The sequence below is a fragment of the Arachis hypogaea genome, chromosome 13 (assembly GCF_003086295.3).
Source record: "Arachis hypogaea cultivar Tifrunner chromosome 13, arahy.Tifrunner.gnm2.J5K5, whole genome shotgun sequence".
In the NCBI taxonomy this organism is placed as follows: Eukaryota; Viridiplantae; Streptophyta; class Magnoliopsida; order Fabales; family Fabaceae; genus Arachis; species Arachis hypogaea.
In genome coordinates, this window is record NC_092048.1 from 139,574,276 (window position 1) to 139,593,426 (window position 19,151).

The following is a 19,151-nucleotide window of genomic DNA, read 5'->3' on the forward strand; positions in this document are numbered from 1 at the left end:
CAATGTATGTATAAAATTTATACTTACAGTCTATTAAATTAAATATAATTAATTTTTTAAAAAAAATCCATATTAATTCATAATAATTTATATTTAGTTTGTCATAGTAAAAATTCAAAATTGATCTACCAAAATCTTTGATTAAAGGGTAAATACAGAATGGAAATTTATAAAATCCAAACATAATTAATATAAAGGTACTACACATGGTGAAGTTGTTTCCCCTTTATTGAGAGGGAAAAGCTATGGTTTAAGCCAGAGGGCAGTAGAAGATGACTACCTAAATCTTTATGCGACATATACAGAGAACTTAGCTTACAAATTCATAAACACATTGAGAATCATTCAACTAGGAAGTGGATGGTGTATGAGACACTTTTCCATCCACTCCCTCTTCAACCTTGTTCCAATGTGCCTCAGCCTCCTTGGTTCCCTTTTGGGTTTCAAACTGTTTTGCAGTGTCATAAGAAGCATGCAACCCCACAAAAACATAGTATACCAAGAGAAACCCTGTCCAAGCCAAAAACCTTATAAACGATTGCTTATCAATAGAGCCAAGAAGGAATATGTTAATGGCAATGGACAGAGAAGGTAGCCATGGAACCAAAGGCACTCCCCAGAGTTTTGGCTGCTTTGCCTGTGGAACACCAAGCCAAAGTCCTCCGGTCCCTATAAGCCACAATGGTCCAGCTATGACATACCCGATCCAACCATCACTGCTGGCCCAGTAAGCTGCAATTCCACATGAAGAACCAAGAATGATAACAAGACACACGATGAGCTTGATCTGGTTCTGTTTTGTGGTAACCCCACTTGAATAGTATCTCCTCACAAGAATCCCTAGTGCCACAAGCATGAATATAAAGAGGGTAGAAATTGATAGAAGGTTGGCGAGGATTCCAAGGTTCGTGAAGAAAGCAATAATAGCTGTAGCTGCAAGCATTGTTACTGTGGCATTCACTGGTGTCCCTGTTTTCTCATGAACATGAGCAAACCAAGGAGGCATCATGTGGGTACGTGCAATGTGAGTAAGATAACGAGCTTGACCAACTGCACTTACCAATAACACTGTCGTCATTCCCTTCAATGCACCCAATGCAACAATGTACTTAGCCCAATCCCATCCAACAACAGAAAAAGCAACCGAAAACGGTGCATCTGGGTCAATTGTCTTGTAAGGTTGCATAAGGCATAGTGTGACTGCTAATAAGCAATAAAGTGTTGTGGTAAGCACCATTGAGCCTACAAGGCCAATGGGAATGTCCTTGGCAGGGTCCTTAGTTTCTTCAGCCATGGTTGACACTGCATCAAATCCTACATATGCAAAGAAAAGAACTGCGGAAGCTTTGAACACACCACGGACACCATAAGGAACAAAGTCAGTGTAGTTTTCAGTTTTGGCATTGATGAGGCCGGCGATTATGATGAAAACAATGACGACCATGTGGAAGAGTGAGGCGATGTAGTTGAAGATGGAAGAGCCTTTGGTGCTGTACACTGCAAGGATGGTGATGATTATCAGGATTCCAACGGCTATAGGGTCAAGATGGCCATAATCAGGGTTCATTTTGTGGACTATTATACGGAAGTCATCAGGTTTTTTGTTACACAGGGTGGCAAAATATGATGTCCATGACCGCGCTACGGCGGCGCCACCTATTACATACTCAAGGAGGATGTTTCCGGCTGCTATAAAGGCCACAAAGTCTCCTAGCTCTACTCTTAAGTAGGCAAATGATCCACCTAAAAAAGAAAGAAAAAAACTTGTTACATTACTCATTCTTGCTATTTAGATTGCACGTGCAATGTAAATAAAAATATATAAAAAAGTAGAAATTAAATTAGGCTAAGTGTACACTAAAATTAGTCACCAAAATCAGTCACCAATATAAAATATAAGTTAAAATAAAATACATATTAAAAATAAATTAAACTACACTTGTATTTATACACAAATAATAATAATAATATATAATATTTTTCGAATGTAAAACACAAAACAGATACTACTTATTATATTGTATCCACTTTATGCTTACATCAGAGTTGAATTTCTGATGCATAAAAAAAATTCAAATTTCTAATAAAATATATATGTTCTCACTTATCCTTGAGATATTTTTATATTACATTTCACATGTATTACGATTAGTAAACGCATCACTCGAAATAGTTTATGAAAAGTATTCATTTCAGCCAAGAATTATTGTACGCTTTATTTTGTTTTATGTTATGTAGTCAACACCAAGAGGGTATGCTAATATATGTAGGAACAATCAACGCTAGCAAATGAAGAGGCCACAAGGATACGCAACGTAAAGTTGACTATTGAAGTCTTGATTATCTGTCACAGTTGCATTTTCATTATGTTATTATTTTCTTTGGGTAAAATAAGTAACTTCATACGCAAGTTGACTCTTTATTGTGTGGAGTTTGTTCTGAGATTTTTGGTATGATGAGAAAATTTTAAATTAAACATGAATGTGAGACGCCTCATATAGACCTCATATGAAGTAGGGTTCGTTAAAAAGGGTGTACGGACTTCTTTTAAAATCATTTCGTTGGTTTTGGTTGACCTCATCTCGATCGTTTTTATTGTCCAAACCTCATCTGATCTTTCTGTTTAGAGTTCGGACTTCTTTTAATCTACCGTTGGAGCCGATTGGCCGAAACACTTGACTCTATATTCAAAGAAGAGTCGTAAACACTAAAAGAAAATGTGCAAATAACGTAACTTTGAATTTTGGTGAAAAAAGAAAAATAATGGAGGAATGTTAGAAAGCCATTAGAATTATTGTTTGGAAAAGTTTAGGGATCAACAATTTTATTAAATTTTGATCAGTATATGACCAACAAAATAAAAATGAGTAATCCTATATAATTAGATAAAATTTCACACCATTAAAAATATTATTGATGGCTATTTGATAACTACAAATTATAAAAATTGTTAACCTCTTAACACTTCTCTTATTATTTTTTATTATTAATTAATCATTAATGTTTAAAAATATGTTATTAAATTATTAAATTAAAAAAATTAAACTAAAAAAATTAAATTAATAATTAAATAATAGTCAAAAATAATAAATCTTAACCTAGTTTTACCATTTTTTCAAAATAAAATAGTCAAAAAGGTGGTGTTGACTTTACACAAGTTGTGTGGAACGGCACTGTGGGCTGAAATTCTACTCAGCCATTCTACACCTATCAAATATTTTGTAGACTAATAATTTGATCAAAATATGATTTTTTTTAATATTTTCGCATATTTTAGTTCATTTGCCAAATAAAACAACAAAATGAATTTGTAAACTTGATATATAAAGGAGCCAAAATAGATATAATTTTAGATTTAAAAATTAAATAAGTGAAATTCCTTTATGAAAACTTAATATTTCTTAACTATAAGAATAACATTTCAACTTGTAAGAATATAATAATCTTTTTCAGTGTATCGTAGTCAAGCTCAGGTAACATACAAATAAAGAATTTAATTTGGATAAGGAGATTCAGGTTGTATACGACCGATCACTCTCAAAAATCAACATAACTGTTTCCTATGGACGAATAATATAGAAAAACCTATCGTAGTCAGCCTATCATGATTAAATAGTAAAAATTATTTAAACAAAATATAAATATATAGTTATATATATTATAATAATTCAAAATATATTTCAATCAGATCAAATTAGTACATCATTAAAATTTTAATGTATCTAAATTCATTAAATTTTTCAAATACTAATTATTACAAAATACAGCTGCAGTACTAGCCAGCCAAGCTAGCTTAATTAAGTCAATCACAGCACGAAATACGAGTCAACGCGGAACGCATGATCCACTAGGAGTTTTTGCGAAATCACTCTTACTTCGGCAATTTATTATGTTAATTATCTGCGTTAATCTTGCTAAAACACATTCAGACGTATATGTTATTATTATCATAATATATCCTATATAACTCTTTGATGAGTTACAATAATTCTTTGATATCTAGTATAGTCAAATTCTATATATGTCGATAGGTAACATTGATAGGAATAATTAGAACGTAAAAAGATTATTATACAAGTGAAAATTGCCTTCGCATCGCAATTAGGGAAAAGTCACATTATTATGGCAATAAAATCTTAGCTGTTTATCATTTTTCTTTTTCTTTTTTTTTTAAATAGCGTATGTATAATTATTTATTTATTTAGATTTTACAGCATTTTTCAATTATTATAGATCATATATATGGTTTTATGAGTTGCTAGATATTTTTGTTAAGGTAATCAATATCATTAATATTGGACTATTGCCTATTGGTATTAATGGATTTCCATAATTATATTTAAATGATAACTATTGAAATGACATTCAAAAAAATAAACCTAAAAAAATAAGTCTCTAATTTAAAAAAAGTTATAAAAATTATCTAATATTATTCCTAATTTTTGTGTTTATATTCTAAATAATTATCTAAATGTTTAGATAAAACTTGGATCGTGGTACAAATTTAAATAGTTTGTCCAGTTATGAAAAGAAACTATATATATTTTTATTTTTATCAAATTTTAAATATTATATTTTCTGAATTAATTTTATCAAAATATAGCAAAATTGAAGTCAAACGAAAATAAAGTAGAAAGTATATCGGTTTTTTCACGTGAAGGGTACCTGCGACGGGTATTTCGACGGCGAACTCGGTGTAACAGAAAACAGAGAGCAAGGCAGAGATGCCGGAGACGACGTAAGACAGCACAACGGCGGGTCCAGCGTCGTCACGGGCTTCAAGACCAGTGAGAACGAAAATTCCGGAGCCGATGACGGCGCCGATCCCGAACCAGATTAGGTCCCACCAATTGAGCGTCTTCTTCATCTCGTGGCTGCTCCGAGCCTTCACTTCCACAAGCTCCGTATTGTCATTGGATCGGGACAGGACCCGATCCTTCAACCTCCACGGCGTCTCCTTGAACGCCTTGCTGTAGCTCCCGAAGCTTCTAAACGACTCCTCCGGGAAGAAGTCTTCCCTCCGTGGCGCGCATCCTCTCCGGCGTGCTCCTTCGTCGATTCCCATCCTACTCATCACCGAAGAAGAAGAATTGGAGTTAATAAACGACGCAGTGTAGCGCTGCGTTTTTAGATCTAAATAAATATCATCATTATTGTTTGTTGTAAAAAATGAAGAATATAATAATAGAAGGCAAGAAGTGTTTACCGTAAAAGAATAGAGAAAACAAGAAGTGCTGGTGTCTCTATGCACTGAAAACTAGTCAAGAATACGGTGTGGATGGATATGGATATATATATAAGGTAACATAAGATATGTATCTATGTACAGCTAGAATAGTTATAGGCTAGTGTGAATTCAAATTTGGAAATTGGAATAGTGTGTATGAACTGTATACCAATGCTAATTAATTGTTGAGATACAATGCACGCAAGCTGAATCGTCTTATATTATTTATTAAGAATATTAGTATGTAATGTGTTCTCATTAGTCGAGCTTGCAGTTACCTTATTCTCTATGTTTGAGGGCCAAATACTAACTACCCTTTTGTTTCTCATCAACTGTACTATAATTTCTAGTTGTGGGCTGGCCTTGTTTATTTTGACTACTTTTCAGACCTTTTACACAAGTCAAAGCTGTGTTTGTTTTTCATTTCAATCCCTAAATTCATATTTAAATTTAATTTAATTAAACTGTTTCTTTCTTTGTAAGTTTGTTTATGGTTTTGTATAAACTGAGAATATAATTAGAATTTTTCGTTTTTTATTATTAGTTATTAGTTATTAATATTTAAAAATATAAAATAAAATATGTTGTTGAATTATTAGATTAAAAAATTTAAATTAATAAATAATAATTAAGTAATGGTAATTTTGATATTTTTTAGTATTTTTTTAAATTGAAAATAATTTTTATGAAATTAAGCTCTTAAACTAGTATTCTGCGAATAAAGTATATATTATTTGATATTTTGCATTTTTTATAATTTTCTTTTGGCTGTTTTAGTTCAGTTATTAGAATGGATTTGAAGATCCGATAAAATATATATATGGAATAACGAAATTGATTATTGTAATTAGAAAAGAATATTATAGTGAGGGAAGAGTCAAGAGCTGGCAAGGAGAAGCAATTGGCATTAATTTGAAAAAAGAGAGAGTGGGCTGGGCAACAATTTGCATAAAATACTTTCTTATAATAAAAGTCAAAGGTCATGTGGTATTAATTATTAAATGGATCGATAGGTAAGGCAAATAATGAAGACCACATAATTAGATTGGAATCCGGAATCTGGAAGTTCAGATTCTGGCCACGTAGACTCGAGTGAAAAAAAAAATTCACAGCATATTCTTGTCCAAAAATGTTTTAAGAACAAAATTATAGTCATAATTTTTTATTTTTCTTCATATATTTGTTTTTTATTTTATATTTATAAATTATTATTAAAATAAATAGTAATTTTAAATATAATAAATATGTAAAAATATTATATATATAAAATTATAAATATCAAATTAAATAAAATAATTGTATATTATTATTATTATTATTATTTTAACATTACTCGTTTATATTCTCACGAATTTATCAAAAAGGACAAAAAAATAGTTTCATATTATTACGTCATCATTTCTTGCACCTCCTAATAATTTTCACCGACTCTTCTACATACTTTCAACAAATGTTGTTCATATGTCATATACTTCTGAATATTGCATTGTGAGAATTAAAACTCTTTGAGCAGCAATTTTTAATAATTTTATTATTATTTAATTAATATAAATATTAAATTATTTTTAACAAATAAATTTTATTAATTTATATATATATATATATATATATATATAATTTTGATAAATATAAGTACAAATTATATATTTTTGTGTATAAATTTTTTATAAATGTGTATATAAATTATATATTACTGACTAAATATCAATAAAAGTTAATAATATTTACTGATTAGTTAACATTATTCTTATATTATTGAACCATATATAAATCTGTTATGTTTGACTTTGAGTTTTTTGTTTTTTTTTTTTATAATTCGTTTGATTTTGAGTTAATCATACACTTTTGGAATTGGGCTTGTCCAACTCCTACACAATTATAAAAAATTAATTTTTTATTAGTTAATACTAGTTATATTTTATGATAAAATTATTTTTAAAACTTTTTTACATAGTTTATAGTTTTGAATTTAAAATATAGAATTTCTGGTCAAAATTTAACATTTATAATTAAAAATAAACAATAATTTTATAAAATTAGTTAATATTGACTAAAAAATTAATTCTTTAATTGAACTCAGAATATTAAATGACTAACATAACTTTTCATATTTAGTTTATATTTAAACTTATTTGTTTTACTACAATTATTAAGCTCTTAACATTTTTTAATAAATAATTAAAATAAAAATCTAAACCTTTACACCAAATACTGAAGTTTCTTCAATGCAGTCTAGTATCTTATTATTTTGGTCCAGCAATCTAGTCAAATTTTAATTACTAAAAGATATTTAAAAAAAAAATATTTTAGGTGTCTTTATTTAAGTGTCTCTCAATTAAGTATAGTAATTTGGCAAAAAAAAAAAAAGTTCCATAAGGCTAAATAACAACTAATAAGAAACCTGAATCCAAAGATACATGAAACAAGCAGACAAAAAGAATATTGAGCATAAGGGAAAACGAATAATTTGCTAAAACTAAAACTAAGAAAAGAAAAGAGATATGCACAACTAAATAGATTCTTGTCTTGACGCAAAATGAAAGCTAAGAATATTTTGGCAAATTACGAAAAGAGTAGTGAAATTCTATTATACTAACAAAGATACAATCAGTAACCATTCCACTATTTAATTTCCCACGTTCCATTTTTGCACACACAGCTTCACCGACCATAACTCACATCCAAATGTATGAAAGCCATAGAATGGTACCAATTTTTTCCCACCAAATCAAGCTTTGCCTGTGTCTTCCCATAGAAGCTGCTGTCGAAGAATCTAAAGATCTGAATATATGTCACATGAAATTAAGATTATAAGTAAAATTAATTAATTAACAAAATGCTTATGTTGTGCATGCACAGTTCTAAATAGTTTTGTACTAATTTTTAACTAGGTTTTTAATGATGTATTAGTAAGTGGTAACTAATTATTATCATACTCATTTTCTTGAAATAATATATTAACTATATTTGTATCATGACTGCAATAATATGTACATCATTGATCATACATACCCAGAAGTACGAAAGACACATTTTCCATAACCTGCAATCAGAAGAAATTAAACACTGAAGTTTAGTACGAATCATGTGATCTTAAAAGCCAAGCATGAATACACCAACAATTTCGCATTGTTATATAAAAATTACTACTTATATATTTATATGACACTTGTTACATATTTTAATATGTATTTTATATAAATAATCAATTTTTTTATACACGTGTAACATGGTTCAACTAATAATGCAACGAATATACACTCTGTGCATCTATAGTTATGCTCCTTCCTTTTTTTTCTGAAAAAGAGATGTATTAATTCCATTCCGAAAAATGGATCCAACTCAGAAGATTTCTGATGTAAACGAATTCCAAATAATTGCTTTATTGAAAAGTGAAATTGCTTAAGCAACTGCCTTTTGCAGCAGCTTCAATTCGACCATCCACACCCTCATGAATGATCCTTCTCCAACAATAAAGAAGAGAAACTAATGTCCTAAAAGTTATAGAAATCAAACACATTGAAAACTCAGATGCAGTTAACTTGAGATGAAATTGATAGTTAAAAACTGTTACATATCAAGCTGTTAAATTACCAACTTCACATGAAATTAACTGCATTTGAATTTCTAGACGAAAACGCAGACTCACTGGGATTATGTTTGGTGATAGTAGCAGTTCCTCCAAAATTACAAGCAATATCAGAGTTGCCATTAGATTGGTAATAGCTGTTGAAGGCAAAGGATGCATGAGACAGCAGTGTGTCCGGTTCATAACACGCTCCGCCTTGTTGAATGGCGGCGCAATCCGCCATTCCAAGGCCACAAGCCCAGTCCAGAGCATTCTGCAAATCAACTTGAGAAACACCGCCTAATGCCACACACCATGTGGTGCCGTCGATGAATGTCGTGTTGCCTTCCGGCGGCGACATTGTTGCCACCGGCATTGCTGCATCTTCCTTCTCTTGCGTTGTTATTCCCCTTCCCATGGCTTTATCTAAGCAAGAAGAAATTCATCAAACGGTTCAAGTTAAAAAGAAATAAAGGAGATGAACAAAATTTCATGAGAATGAGACCTACCGAGATAACATTCCATAAAAAGCAGGCATAAGAGAAGCCACGCATTCTTTTTCATAGTTGTTCTAGTACAGTAATACCTTCAACTAATAATTCTAGAGAGAAGGAAAGCAAGAATGAATGCGATGAGTAGTATTAGTAAACTATTAACGGAATGGCTAGTTAATTAAAGAGAAAATTTTGTTTATTTTAGAATTTTAATTCAAGTATAGAATGGAGAACAGAACAGTGATGATATATAGAGTAGTACTATCTCTGCTACACTGCACAAGCAGTATTTATTTCAGCCTTTTCAGCTTTTAAGGTGAATCGAAACACTACACTATATACTTATACAAGATTGTAAGTTTATGCCCAAAAAATCAGAAAGAGGGGAAGCAACATAACACAATCCTTCTAGTTAAAGTCCAAAAAAATCCTTGTAGTTGCCCATGCCATTGACATGTTACTTTATCTTTACTTGCAGAAATATTTCGGACTCTGATGATTGTAAAGGGGGAACTATAGCCCGTAGCTTATCTTTTATTGTAATTCTCTGGGCCTAGGCCCTGTATGCTTACCGAAAAAAAATCCATTGACTGAATCCATTACCAATCAAACTGGGAGTTTATACGTGAAATCCTAACAAAAACTTTTTAAGTAATGATGCTATATATGCTATCTAAATAAAAATATTTTATTGGACAAAAAAATTAAAGAAGATACAATCATGACGATGAAAGTGTGAAATTGACTGATAATCCTTCCTTTAAATGCATAAACACGAAGGCCTTAATCCTTTAGACATTATTCTTTTGTTCAAGTATTATTTGCAAGCAAAGTCTTAGTCTAGGTAATTATCGAATTTGAGATTTTTTAGAGATTAATAGTAAATTCTCAAAAATTGGCGTGTAAATGGTACTGGGAGATTATTGTGATATTGTAATGCTAAAGTTAAAAATTTTTCAATTTATTATCTTAAAAAAAGTATAAATAATTTATTTGGTTATTAAGGATTTAACTTAGTGTTTGTTTTTATAAAGTGAAATTGAAATTTGATATTATTTGACAACTAGAGACGAAATTAAAATTTTGTCTATTCAATACTTTTAGAAAGTGAAAATAAAAAAGACTAAAATTTTTTAGGACAAAAAATGAAACTTAAATAACAATTATTTTCAAAAATATTTTTATCTAACTTTTTAAATTTCTATTCTACCTATTCCACCATCCTCATCTCTCTAACCTCACCTCTATTCTACTTCTAATCTCTCACCTTATTATGGCACCTGTTACCATAAAAAAGAATACTAAGACATAACTCATTTCTATATACTTTACATTAAACACAATACAAAGATTTATTCCAATTTCTGTTTTTTAGTCTTAATATCTTTTTCAAACATTATCTAAGTGTTATCTTTTGATGTATATTTAATTTTTCAAAAATACCATATACACACTTCAATTACCATATATTTTAGTATAAATATATGTATTATACTATATGTTTTATATTTAAATATATAATGAGTGATTAATTTGATAATTAACTTTTGGTGTACGCTAAGCATGATTCTTATTTTTTGTCTTAAACAAATTCTTGTATCCTTTGGGATGCAATAGAATCCTAAAACATTTTCTCATATTGATTGCTTATAATCTCATCATCTCTAACTTTAGTCTAAAAGATGTTATTAAATGCTACTAACTAATCAAACATTGGAACAGATCTAGAATAGTAATAACACAGTACGTAGTACGTGAAACAAAAAGTCATAACAAATGAGTTTCCAACACCTATAAAAGTAAGGTAATCTCCTAGAGTCCTAGTAATAAACAAATACGTTGTATTAATAATAGGGAAGAAATAATTAAGGTCTATCTAGCTAACATCATCGCAAAATTCTATGCTATAAAGAAGACTAAAGCCATAAAAACCGGTTGACTAATTAAATTGAAAGCGTCTGTTGGGGAAAATCACAACGTAGTATCAACTTGCTAACCACATGATTAAAATTTGATTATTTATACTTAGTATTGTATATCGTAGAGTGAGACAAAGTTTGTAGTTAGATGAACAACTTCTGATAAAACCAAATTTTATATTATATTAAAGGAAATAAAGAAAACATAAAAACGATGTAGAACAATGTGGGAACATATGGCGTGGACGTTATATATTATTATGGTACCGAGGAGAACGAACTGAGATTCTAGACCATTTTTTCTATTTCTCATTAGTCTAGATGCAGTCATTCGTGGATTATTTTTATTCCAAATTTAATAAACTTTATCATATAAAACTAAAATAAAATAAAATAAAAAAATACTCAGTTCAATAACACCTAATATATAATTTCTAGAATTTAATTAGGTAGAGAGTCGACTTTTTTCAATTAACATCAATTAATATTTTTAAATTATTTTTATTCTAAATTTTATATCATAAATTTTAAATTTTAAATTCTAGTTTTAAATCTTAAATTCTTAAAAAAATGAGGATTAAAAAATAACTTTATAATAAAAAGTTTGACTATTATTAACTAATTAAAAATTAGATTATTTTACATACTATATTTGCTATTAGTAATTACTTATATGATTGTCTTTAATTTTACTAAAGCAACTATGATAGTGTAAGGATTAATTTTGATTTGAGTCAACTTAATTTTGATTAGGATTTAGTTAATATATAGTAACTTGATTTATATTAGACAATATTTAATTTATCTTAACTATGATGATATGGTTTTATTATTCAAATCTCATTACACTTAAATAATATGTATGGGGGAAAAGGCATGAAAGATGCTAGTTTTTCTTCTTTTAGAGTTTTAAAAAAGTGTGTGGAATTATTTTAAGTTGATGGTGGCATGCATGATGTAATGGTTTTGAACTAATTATAGTTTATTTTACAATAACTAAGGATGAGTTCCTGACTAATGTGACATATTTTGTCCGATTGTCGGCCTATCAAAATAGCGGGAATATTGCTGGGTGTTTTTCTTTTCTCTCTCAAACGCTGCTTCATTCGAATTTTCCTTTTGATTCTTGCACAATAATATATAATTATATTAATAAACTATTCAACTATTTGCTTAATTACAACCCAATCTTATATCCTAAGTTTGCCTTTCTTTTTTCTTATCCTTTTTCTTTTCATCCCTCTTCTTTTCTTTTTAAAGAAAAAAAAGTCTACTCTAATAATACTGTTAGAAAAATTATTTTTTAATGATTATTTATTTTGTTTTTAGTAACAATAAAAATAACTACTAATATATTTTCTTATAATAAGATATTAATCATCTTATGTTTATCGCTAATAAATTTTAGTGATAATTATACAATTTCTAATAAAAATCTATTTAATTGTTACAAAAAGTATTTAATTATCATTATAATATATAATAATAACGATAAATATATAATTAGTATAATTGTATAAAAATATAAGTTAAATAAGATATACAGTGATTATTATGTTATTATCACTACTAATTTATCATTAAAAATAATTTTTGTTATAGTGTAAAAATATTTTAATTTTTAATATAATTTTAATTATATATGAGAGTAATTAGATAGATTTATTTTAGTTTAATTTTGAACATGATACTTGTATTTTAAGTAAAAAGGATCAAATATATAGCTAGGATAGGCAATTGTTGGGTGCTTTTATAAAACAGTAACTAAGGAAAACAAGTGGAAAACAAACTACTAAATATAGATCCTATGGCTAGTGATGATACAGTAGTAAGTTTTAATCTTCTATGTTTAAGCTAAGTACGATTACTACTCATATATATGAAATTGATAATTAAAAATTATTAAATATATTAGTAACATATTAAATTTATTGAAGATATTAATAATAAGAGTGCTGATAAAAAAAAAGTGACCAGTGTTAGTGAATCTGTTAATTAGTTATAACAGATTCTTAAATAGTTAATTTACTGATGTGAAACACACTTACTTATTTAATAAAGGTGAATATTATGATACCTTTGAGATTGTGTTTAACTTATCAAAAAAGGTAAATAGATAATATTTAATAAATTTTAAATATTTTACGTTTTTGTTTTAATTATTTTTATTTTTAAAAATAAGTTAGATAATTTAAATACCATAATAAAAAACACTATAAAACTCACCTTTAATAAAATTACAATATATCAATCTCAGTTTTCATTCTTGCTTCTCTGCCAAAGTTCCTTCTCTCTATTTTTTAGTTTCTATCAAAATTGTTCGTAAGAAATTAATTGTATATGAGTTTTTATCTTCGAGTATTATTACTCACTTTTGATTTTTGAATTGTTTATTTAAATTTAACAGCACCCCCGAAAATATTAACAGAGATCTTTCTCAGTTCCTAATCAATATAATATGCTAATTAGGTGATTAATAAAAAGAGGTACAGACTCGAGCAAAGCCAACTTTATATAGCATATAGGAAAAATACAAATCAAACATTAGGGGTTAAGATTTTGAGATCTCCATATTATTATTGTAGAAAACACTCTAGCTTGTAGGTCCTGGTAATAATAATTAAAAAAATTGACAATTACTGTAACAAGTAAAAGACAAAACCTGAGTTTTAAATTTGGGAGGCTAATTAATAATCATTATTATTTCTCAAACTCGTAAAACTCATGGTTAATTGAATGCTGATTAATTATCTTTCTTCCGCTAAAACAACACCAGATCTGTGTCCATGAGTAGATCATGTGTCTGCCCAAAAATAGAGTAAGGTTCAATAAGATATATTAAATTGCACATTTTATTGATAAAACTATACAAAACCTTGCCAAAAAAATCAAATTATCCCAATGAATAGTGAGGGCTTCCGTTTCTCCTTTTCTAGAAAACATACATGAATTCCAACCCCATCTAAAAATCATTCAATATATTTATACATGCCATGCATGCACACCACTACTATTAATTTTGTTCCACCATGTATATATTCACTCTGTTAATCTATCTACTTTGTTTTGGCTACAAATGTTATATAGATTAGAATATTTCCATTTAAATTTCTTTTTCACCATATATATACAAAAAATGACCAGATGAAAAAGAGGAAGAGATATAATCAAATAATTATTTTATGCAACTTTTTCGCTTTAGCCAACAAAATACAGTTCCTAGCTCACAAAGCGAAAAAAGTGAATCTGATGTAGGTGTTGCTTTAAGGGGAAAAAAAAGTAAATAACTAATAGAGAAATAATTTTATAGACTTTTTTGTATATATCTCATTTGTTCAGGCTTTTTATGAAATAAAAGATAAGATTTTTATCTTTTCTCATTTTTGTTAATTATTTTTAATATTAAAAATAAAAAATATATGTAAGAAAGATATATACAGAAATAGTGTATAATATATAAAATTAAATATCTCTAAATAATAATAGTGATAATGATGATAATCATAATTTGTGAAATATATGCATGATAAATTACTAATGGCATAACATAATAATAAAAAATATTATTTAAAATTAATTATTAAAATCAATCATTAATATATTTATATATAAATATATATTTTAATTTATTTTTAATATATATTTATATTTTAATATTGATAACTGATTTTAGTAACTAATTTTAATATACACGTGACATAATACTTTCAACCACATCAGGAGGCAAGCCGACCTACTATATGCACATAACGCAATTGTTTTCATGTGCTTTCTAGAATAAATATTCAAATTTATTCTTAACAACTTTTAAAAATATATCAAAATTAAATTTAAAATATATTAAATTATTTAATAATAATTTATTTTTTATTATCATTATTTTTTTATAATTTTTTTATTTTATTTTTTTAACAAAAAAATAAATAAATAAAATATTTAATAACACAAAATCAGTAAAAAAATATGTATTCATTCAACTAAATAAAATTATAATATAATATAATATACTCATTTAAATTTAATATAAAAAATAATATTTTAAAAAAATAAGAAAAAATACTATATTAAAAATGATATTTTTATATTTTTGTAATAAAATTTTGATGTTAAAACTAAAAAATTTATGTATTATTATTAAAAAATTTTGATATTATTTTTTCTATAATTTTTATATAATTTAAATTATTTTTTATGTGAATGAATTTTGTTGGATTTAAATCAATTTAATTAAATTTAATTATAAAAAATATTTAAATATATAGCAAAACTAAAAAAAAGGTACACCAAAGAACAAAGGATCAAATCAAATTATTTTGTACACATTGATGACCATGACAATTTGTGACATTATTCATGGAAAATTTGTATGTATGTTCACGTAAATGAAATCATCAACTACAAAACGCCGACCTATACATACATGCATTATGCTAGCTTTAAGCTAGTTTTTAACTCTATATATCGCAATATTTTCCTTCTCTTACTTCTTATCAATGGTGGCATCTAGCGTGGGTGTGATTTTTTTTTTCTTGAGTTTGTAAACGAGCTGATTTTAGTTACTCTAATTAATTTTAAAAAAAATCCTAAATAATTTTTGATAATTATCTTAAAAGATAATAAGATCTTTAGAAATTATCATTTTCGATTTTTTATCTTTATTTTTAAGAGAATGATTAATTTTTTTGTTAATATTTTTTTTATTAACAGTATAAGTCAATATAACATATTAAACTGTTAATTTATTTGTTAACACTTAAGAGTCAATTAGAATTGATAATTTTTTTATTGAGAGTCTCGTCTATTAAAAATAATTGTTAGAGCCGTTTAATTTTTTTTGTTATTTTTTTTAAATACATTAGTTAAATTTATTGTGTAAAATTGAGAGAAATTAATAATTTTTAATTATTTTTATTTATAAAAATTATATTAATAATTAACGTATCACATAAATATATTCTTAAAAGAAATAATTGAAAAAAAATAATTATTCTCACAAAATTAAATATCAAAAATTAAAATAAATATTTTATTTTATTAAAAGCTTTCTAATCCTTAAAAAAATTATTTGGAGACACAATCGGTATTCACTCAATTAATTTTTTATGATTTAACCAACATGCACGATTTATATGTCTTAATTTTTTTCAATCAAAATATAGGCAATTGTAACATACAAATCTTATTTCTCATTTGGATAAGCCATTGCTCTCATATCTATAATTATTAAATATTTAGAGGGCATTGATATCATTTTTAAATGGATCAATAATATTATATTGACACATAGGAATATTAATAATACACATCATGATCAGCCTCAAATCCATTTTATATATCGTCCAATCTTACCATGCCACACATACATCACGCACAGAAGCACTGAACCATCAACATCATGTTGTTCATATTTTAAAACTGAAATACGTACCCTTATATTCCATTTTTGTTTTATCTTACAGAAGAACACGTATATAAAGCGTTACTCGAAACACAGCTATAAGTGTTGTTTGTTTTTAAAAAAAGACAACGCTTTCAAGAAATTGTTTTTAAGTGTTACCTTTAAAATAAAAAAGTAAAAAACGTTGCCACATCTATAAGATAGCATTTAGAAGAGAGACTAATTAAGAGACAGAGATTTAAAGATAAAAAATAAATTAAAATTTTGTATTATATTTAGTGTAAAGTGTATAAGACTGAATTATGTCTCAAATCTCAATATCTTATTTAGTTTAAAATAAAAATAAAGACTTAAATAAATGAGACTACCAAAATATCCTTACTAATAAAACCTACCCTTTTTCCTTCCATCTCTTTCTCTCTCTCTCTAGTCTGCACCGTGCCACTGTATCGTGTGCTCTCGCTGTTGCACTCTCTCTTGCTCTCTCTCGCGCCGCCTCTGTTTGAGTCCACGTGTTGCCTTTGTGCTGCCGTGCGCACGCTCTCTCTAGCGCTGTGCCGTGCCACCTCTGTACGGGTCCGCGTGTCTCCTCTGTTCGCCCTCTATCCGTCCCTGTTGTCCAACACTTACGGTCCACTTCGATCCAGCACCCGTCGACAGCTCCTCTTTCTGCACCGTTGTCTCCTCCTTTTTTTCCTCTCATTTCTTCTCTTCTTTTCTCTTTTTCTTCTGTTCCGATTTTTAGAAATATTTGATGTTATTGTTGTTGTTGGTATTATTATTCTAATTTTGATATTGTTCTTATTATTATTCTTGTTGATAGTGATGGGTTGTAAGTAGAGATGATAGTAGAAGTGTAGTGATAGAGATGAGAGATGGTATGGAGTTAGGAGGTGAGAGGTGGTGATCTTAGCAGCGGTGATAGGACAGAGGTGGTGGTTGAAGAACTGGACAAGAATAAACTTGGAATTATTAATTTGGGATAAGGATATTTTAAAAAGAAATTATTTGTTAAAGTTTCAGTCTTTATTCCTAAAATTTCAGTCTCTTATGTTTCTATTTTTTTAAAATATTAAAGGAATTGAAATTTTAAAAATAAACACTAAAATTTTAGTTGCAGTCTATGACCACTAAATATTATACTAAGTCTAAATTTTTCAATATCAGTCCTAATACTCCTTACCATACGCTGATACGCTACATAAGGTCTTTAAAAATATTGCCTCAAGTCCCAAAATATTGTTATAGATCAAATATAACTCTTTTATTAATTTTTAAACAATACTTTTTAAATGCCTCAGCCTACAAATAGTGTAAGATTCTAAATCTTAAAAATTAAAATATAAAACTTCAAGTCTCATAGCATGCAGCCTTGAAATTCAAGAACGCCAATGCAAATTCACAACTTGCTAATGAATAACACATCTTGCTGCTTCTATTTTTCTAAAGAAATTAGTTCATTTGCATTTTAGAGGTATATTTTTAAAATTTAATAATAAAATTTGATATATTCAATATATAAAAAATATAAAAACCTTTTAATAAAATATTTTTTTATAATATTTTTAAGATGTGCTCTTAAATTAAAACAACACACAAACAGTAACGTTTATTTGTTACTACTACTGTTAATGGCATGATATCTTGACCTTTTTGTTTCTACGTATATCACTTTCAGGTCACTTGCAATATTTAATTACACTTGATTAATCCTTAATAAATTTGTCTTGGGTAAGAAATTAAAGTGCAGGTTTGTTTCAAAAACTTAAGCAAATAATGAACGTTTCAGCTGTATGTGGGTGAAATTTTTTTTGGGCATAATTTGGCAATCAACATCACAAAATTAATTAAGTTTAACAAAAAAAATCCTCTCAAGTATACCAATTTCCGCAGAATCAGAATCTTACAATATAAAAGACACAGACATTATTCACTTTATTAATGAGTAACGACTAGTGCAACAGGAAAAAAAAATAGTGTGACAAAACTCGTGTACAACTAGTAATTTTTTTAAGAATAAAATTTATTTTATTTTTAAAATTTTTAAAAATATCTCCAAATTTTAATTTGATTTAATTTTATCCTTTTATTTAAAATAAATTTTAATTTTATCATTTCAAATAATTTTTTATTAATAAAAGTTAAATCATTTTTTTACCGACTCTACCTTTATTAATTCTATGTCGTCGTCGTCGTCGTCATCATCACCACCATCATCATTATTATCAGTAGCAGTAACAGCAGTAATACTATCGATAGTCATACCATTGCCTTTTACCTACACTACATGAAAAACATTGAATATTGTCAGATTTACCGTCGAATTTTTTGTCGTCCTGGAGTTGACGATATAAACGTTGTCGAAAACTGTTTATCAGTGGATTTTTTTCGTCCAGCGCTAATTATCGGCAAATTTTCTATCGGAATTTTCAATGGATTTGTTGAGACTGAGTTGTCGGCCATTTCACGTGCTTAGGCGCCAAGTTACCGTCGGATTTATCCGATGGTAAATCCTATGGTAATGTTTTTTATTATTTTTTTTGGC

The 19,151-nt window shown here is 27.7% G+C and overlaps 2 protein-coding genes across 3 annotated transcripts; both read right to left on the reverse strand.

Moving 5' to 3' along the window:
• Positions 1–120: 120 nt before the first annotated feature.
• On the reverse strand, positions 121–5,542 carry LOC112792147 (cationic amino acid transporter 1). Of its 2 annotated transcripts, XM_025835252.3 has the most exons (3): positions 5,207–5,542; positions 4,666–5,066; positions 121–1,743 (listed from the first exon to the last, which is right to left on the reverse strand). In XM_025835252.3, exons 2-3 carry the CDS (start codon positions 5,063–5,065, stop codon positions 350–352), a joined length of 1,794 nt encoding a protein of 597 aa, XP_025691037.1. In that variant the 5' UTR covers position 5,066; positions 5,207–5,542; the 3' UTR covers positions 121–349. The 2 variants fall into 2 exon arrangements, with proteins under 2 accessions (XP_025691037.1, XP_025691036.1); XM_025835251.2 differs by lacking the exon at positions 5,207–5,542 and having other exon boundaries at positions 4,666–5,074.
• Positions 5,543–7,669: 2,127 nt separating this feature from the next.
• LOC112792148 (major pollen allergen Ole e 10) lies at positions 7,670–9,507 on the reverse strand. The gene is made up of 4 exons (XM_025835253.3): positions 9,305–9,507; positions 8,877–9,221; positions 8,240–8,270; positions 7,670–8,008 (listed from the first exon to the last, which is right to left on the reverse strand). The coding sequence occupies exons 1-4, from the start codon at positions 9,357–9,359 to the stop codon at positions 7,903–7,905; spliced, it is 537 nt and encodes a 178-aa protein (XP_025691038.1). The 5' UTR covers positions 9,360–9,507; the 3' UTR covers positions 7,670–7,902.
• Positions 9,508–19,151: the final 9,644 nt, after the last annotated feature.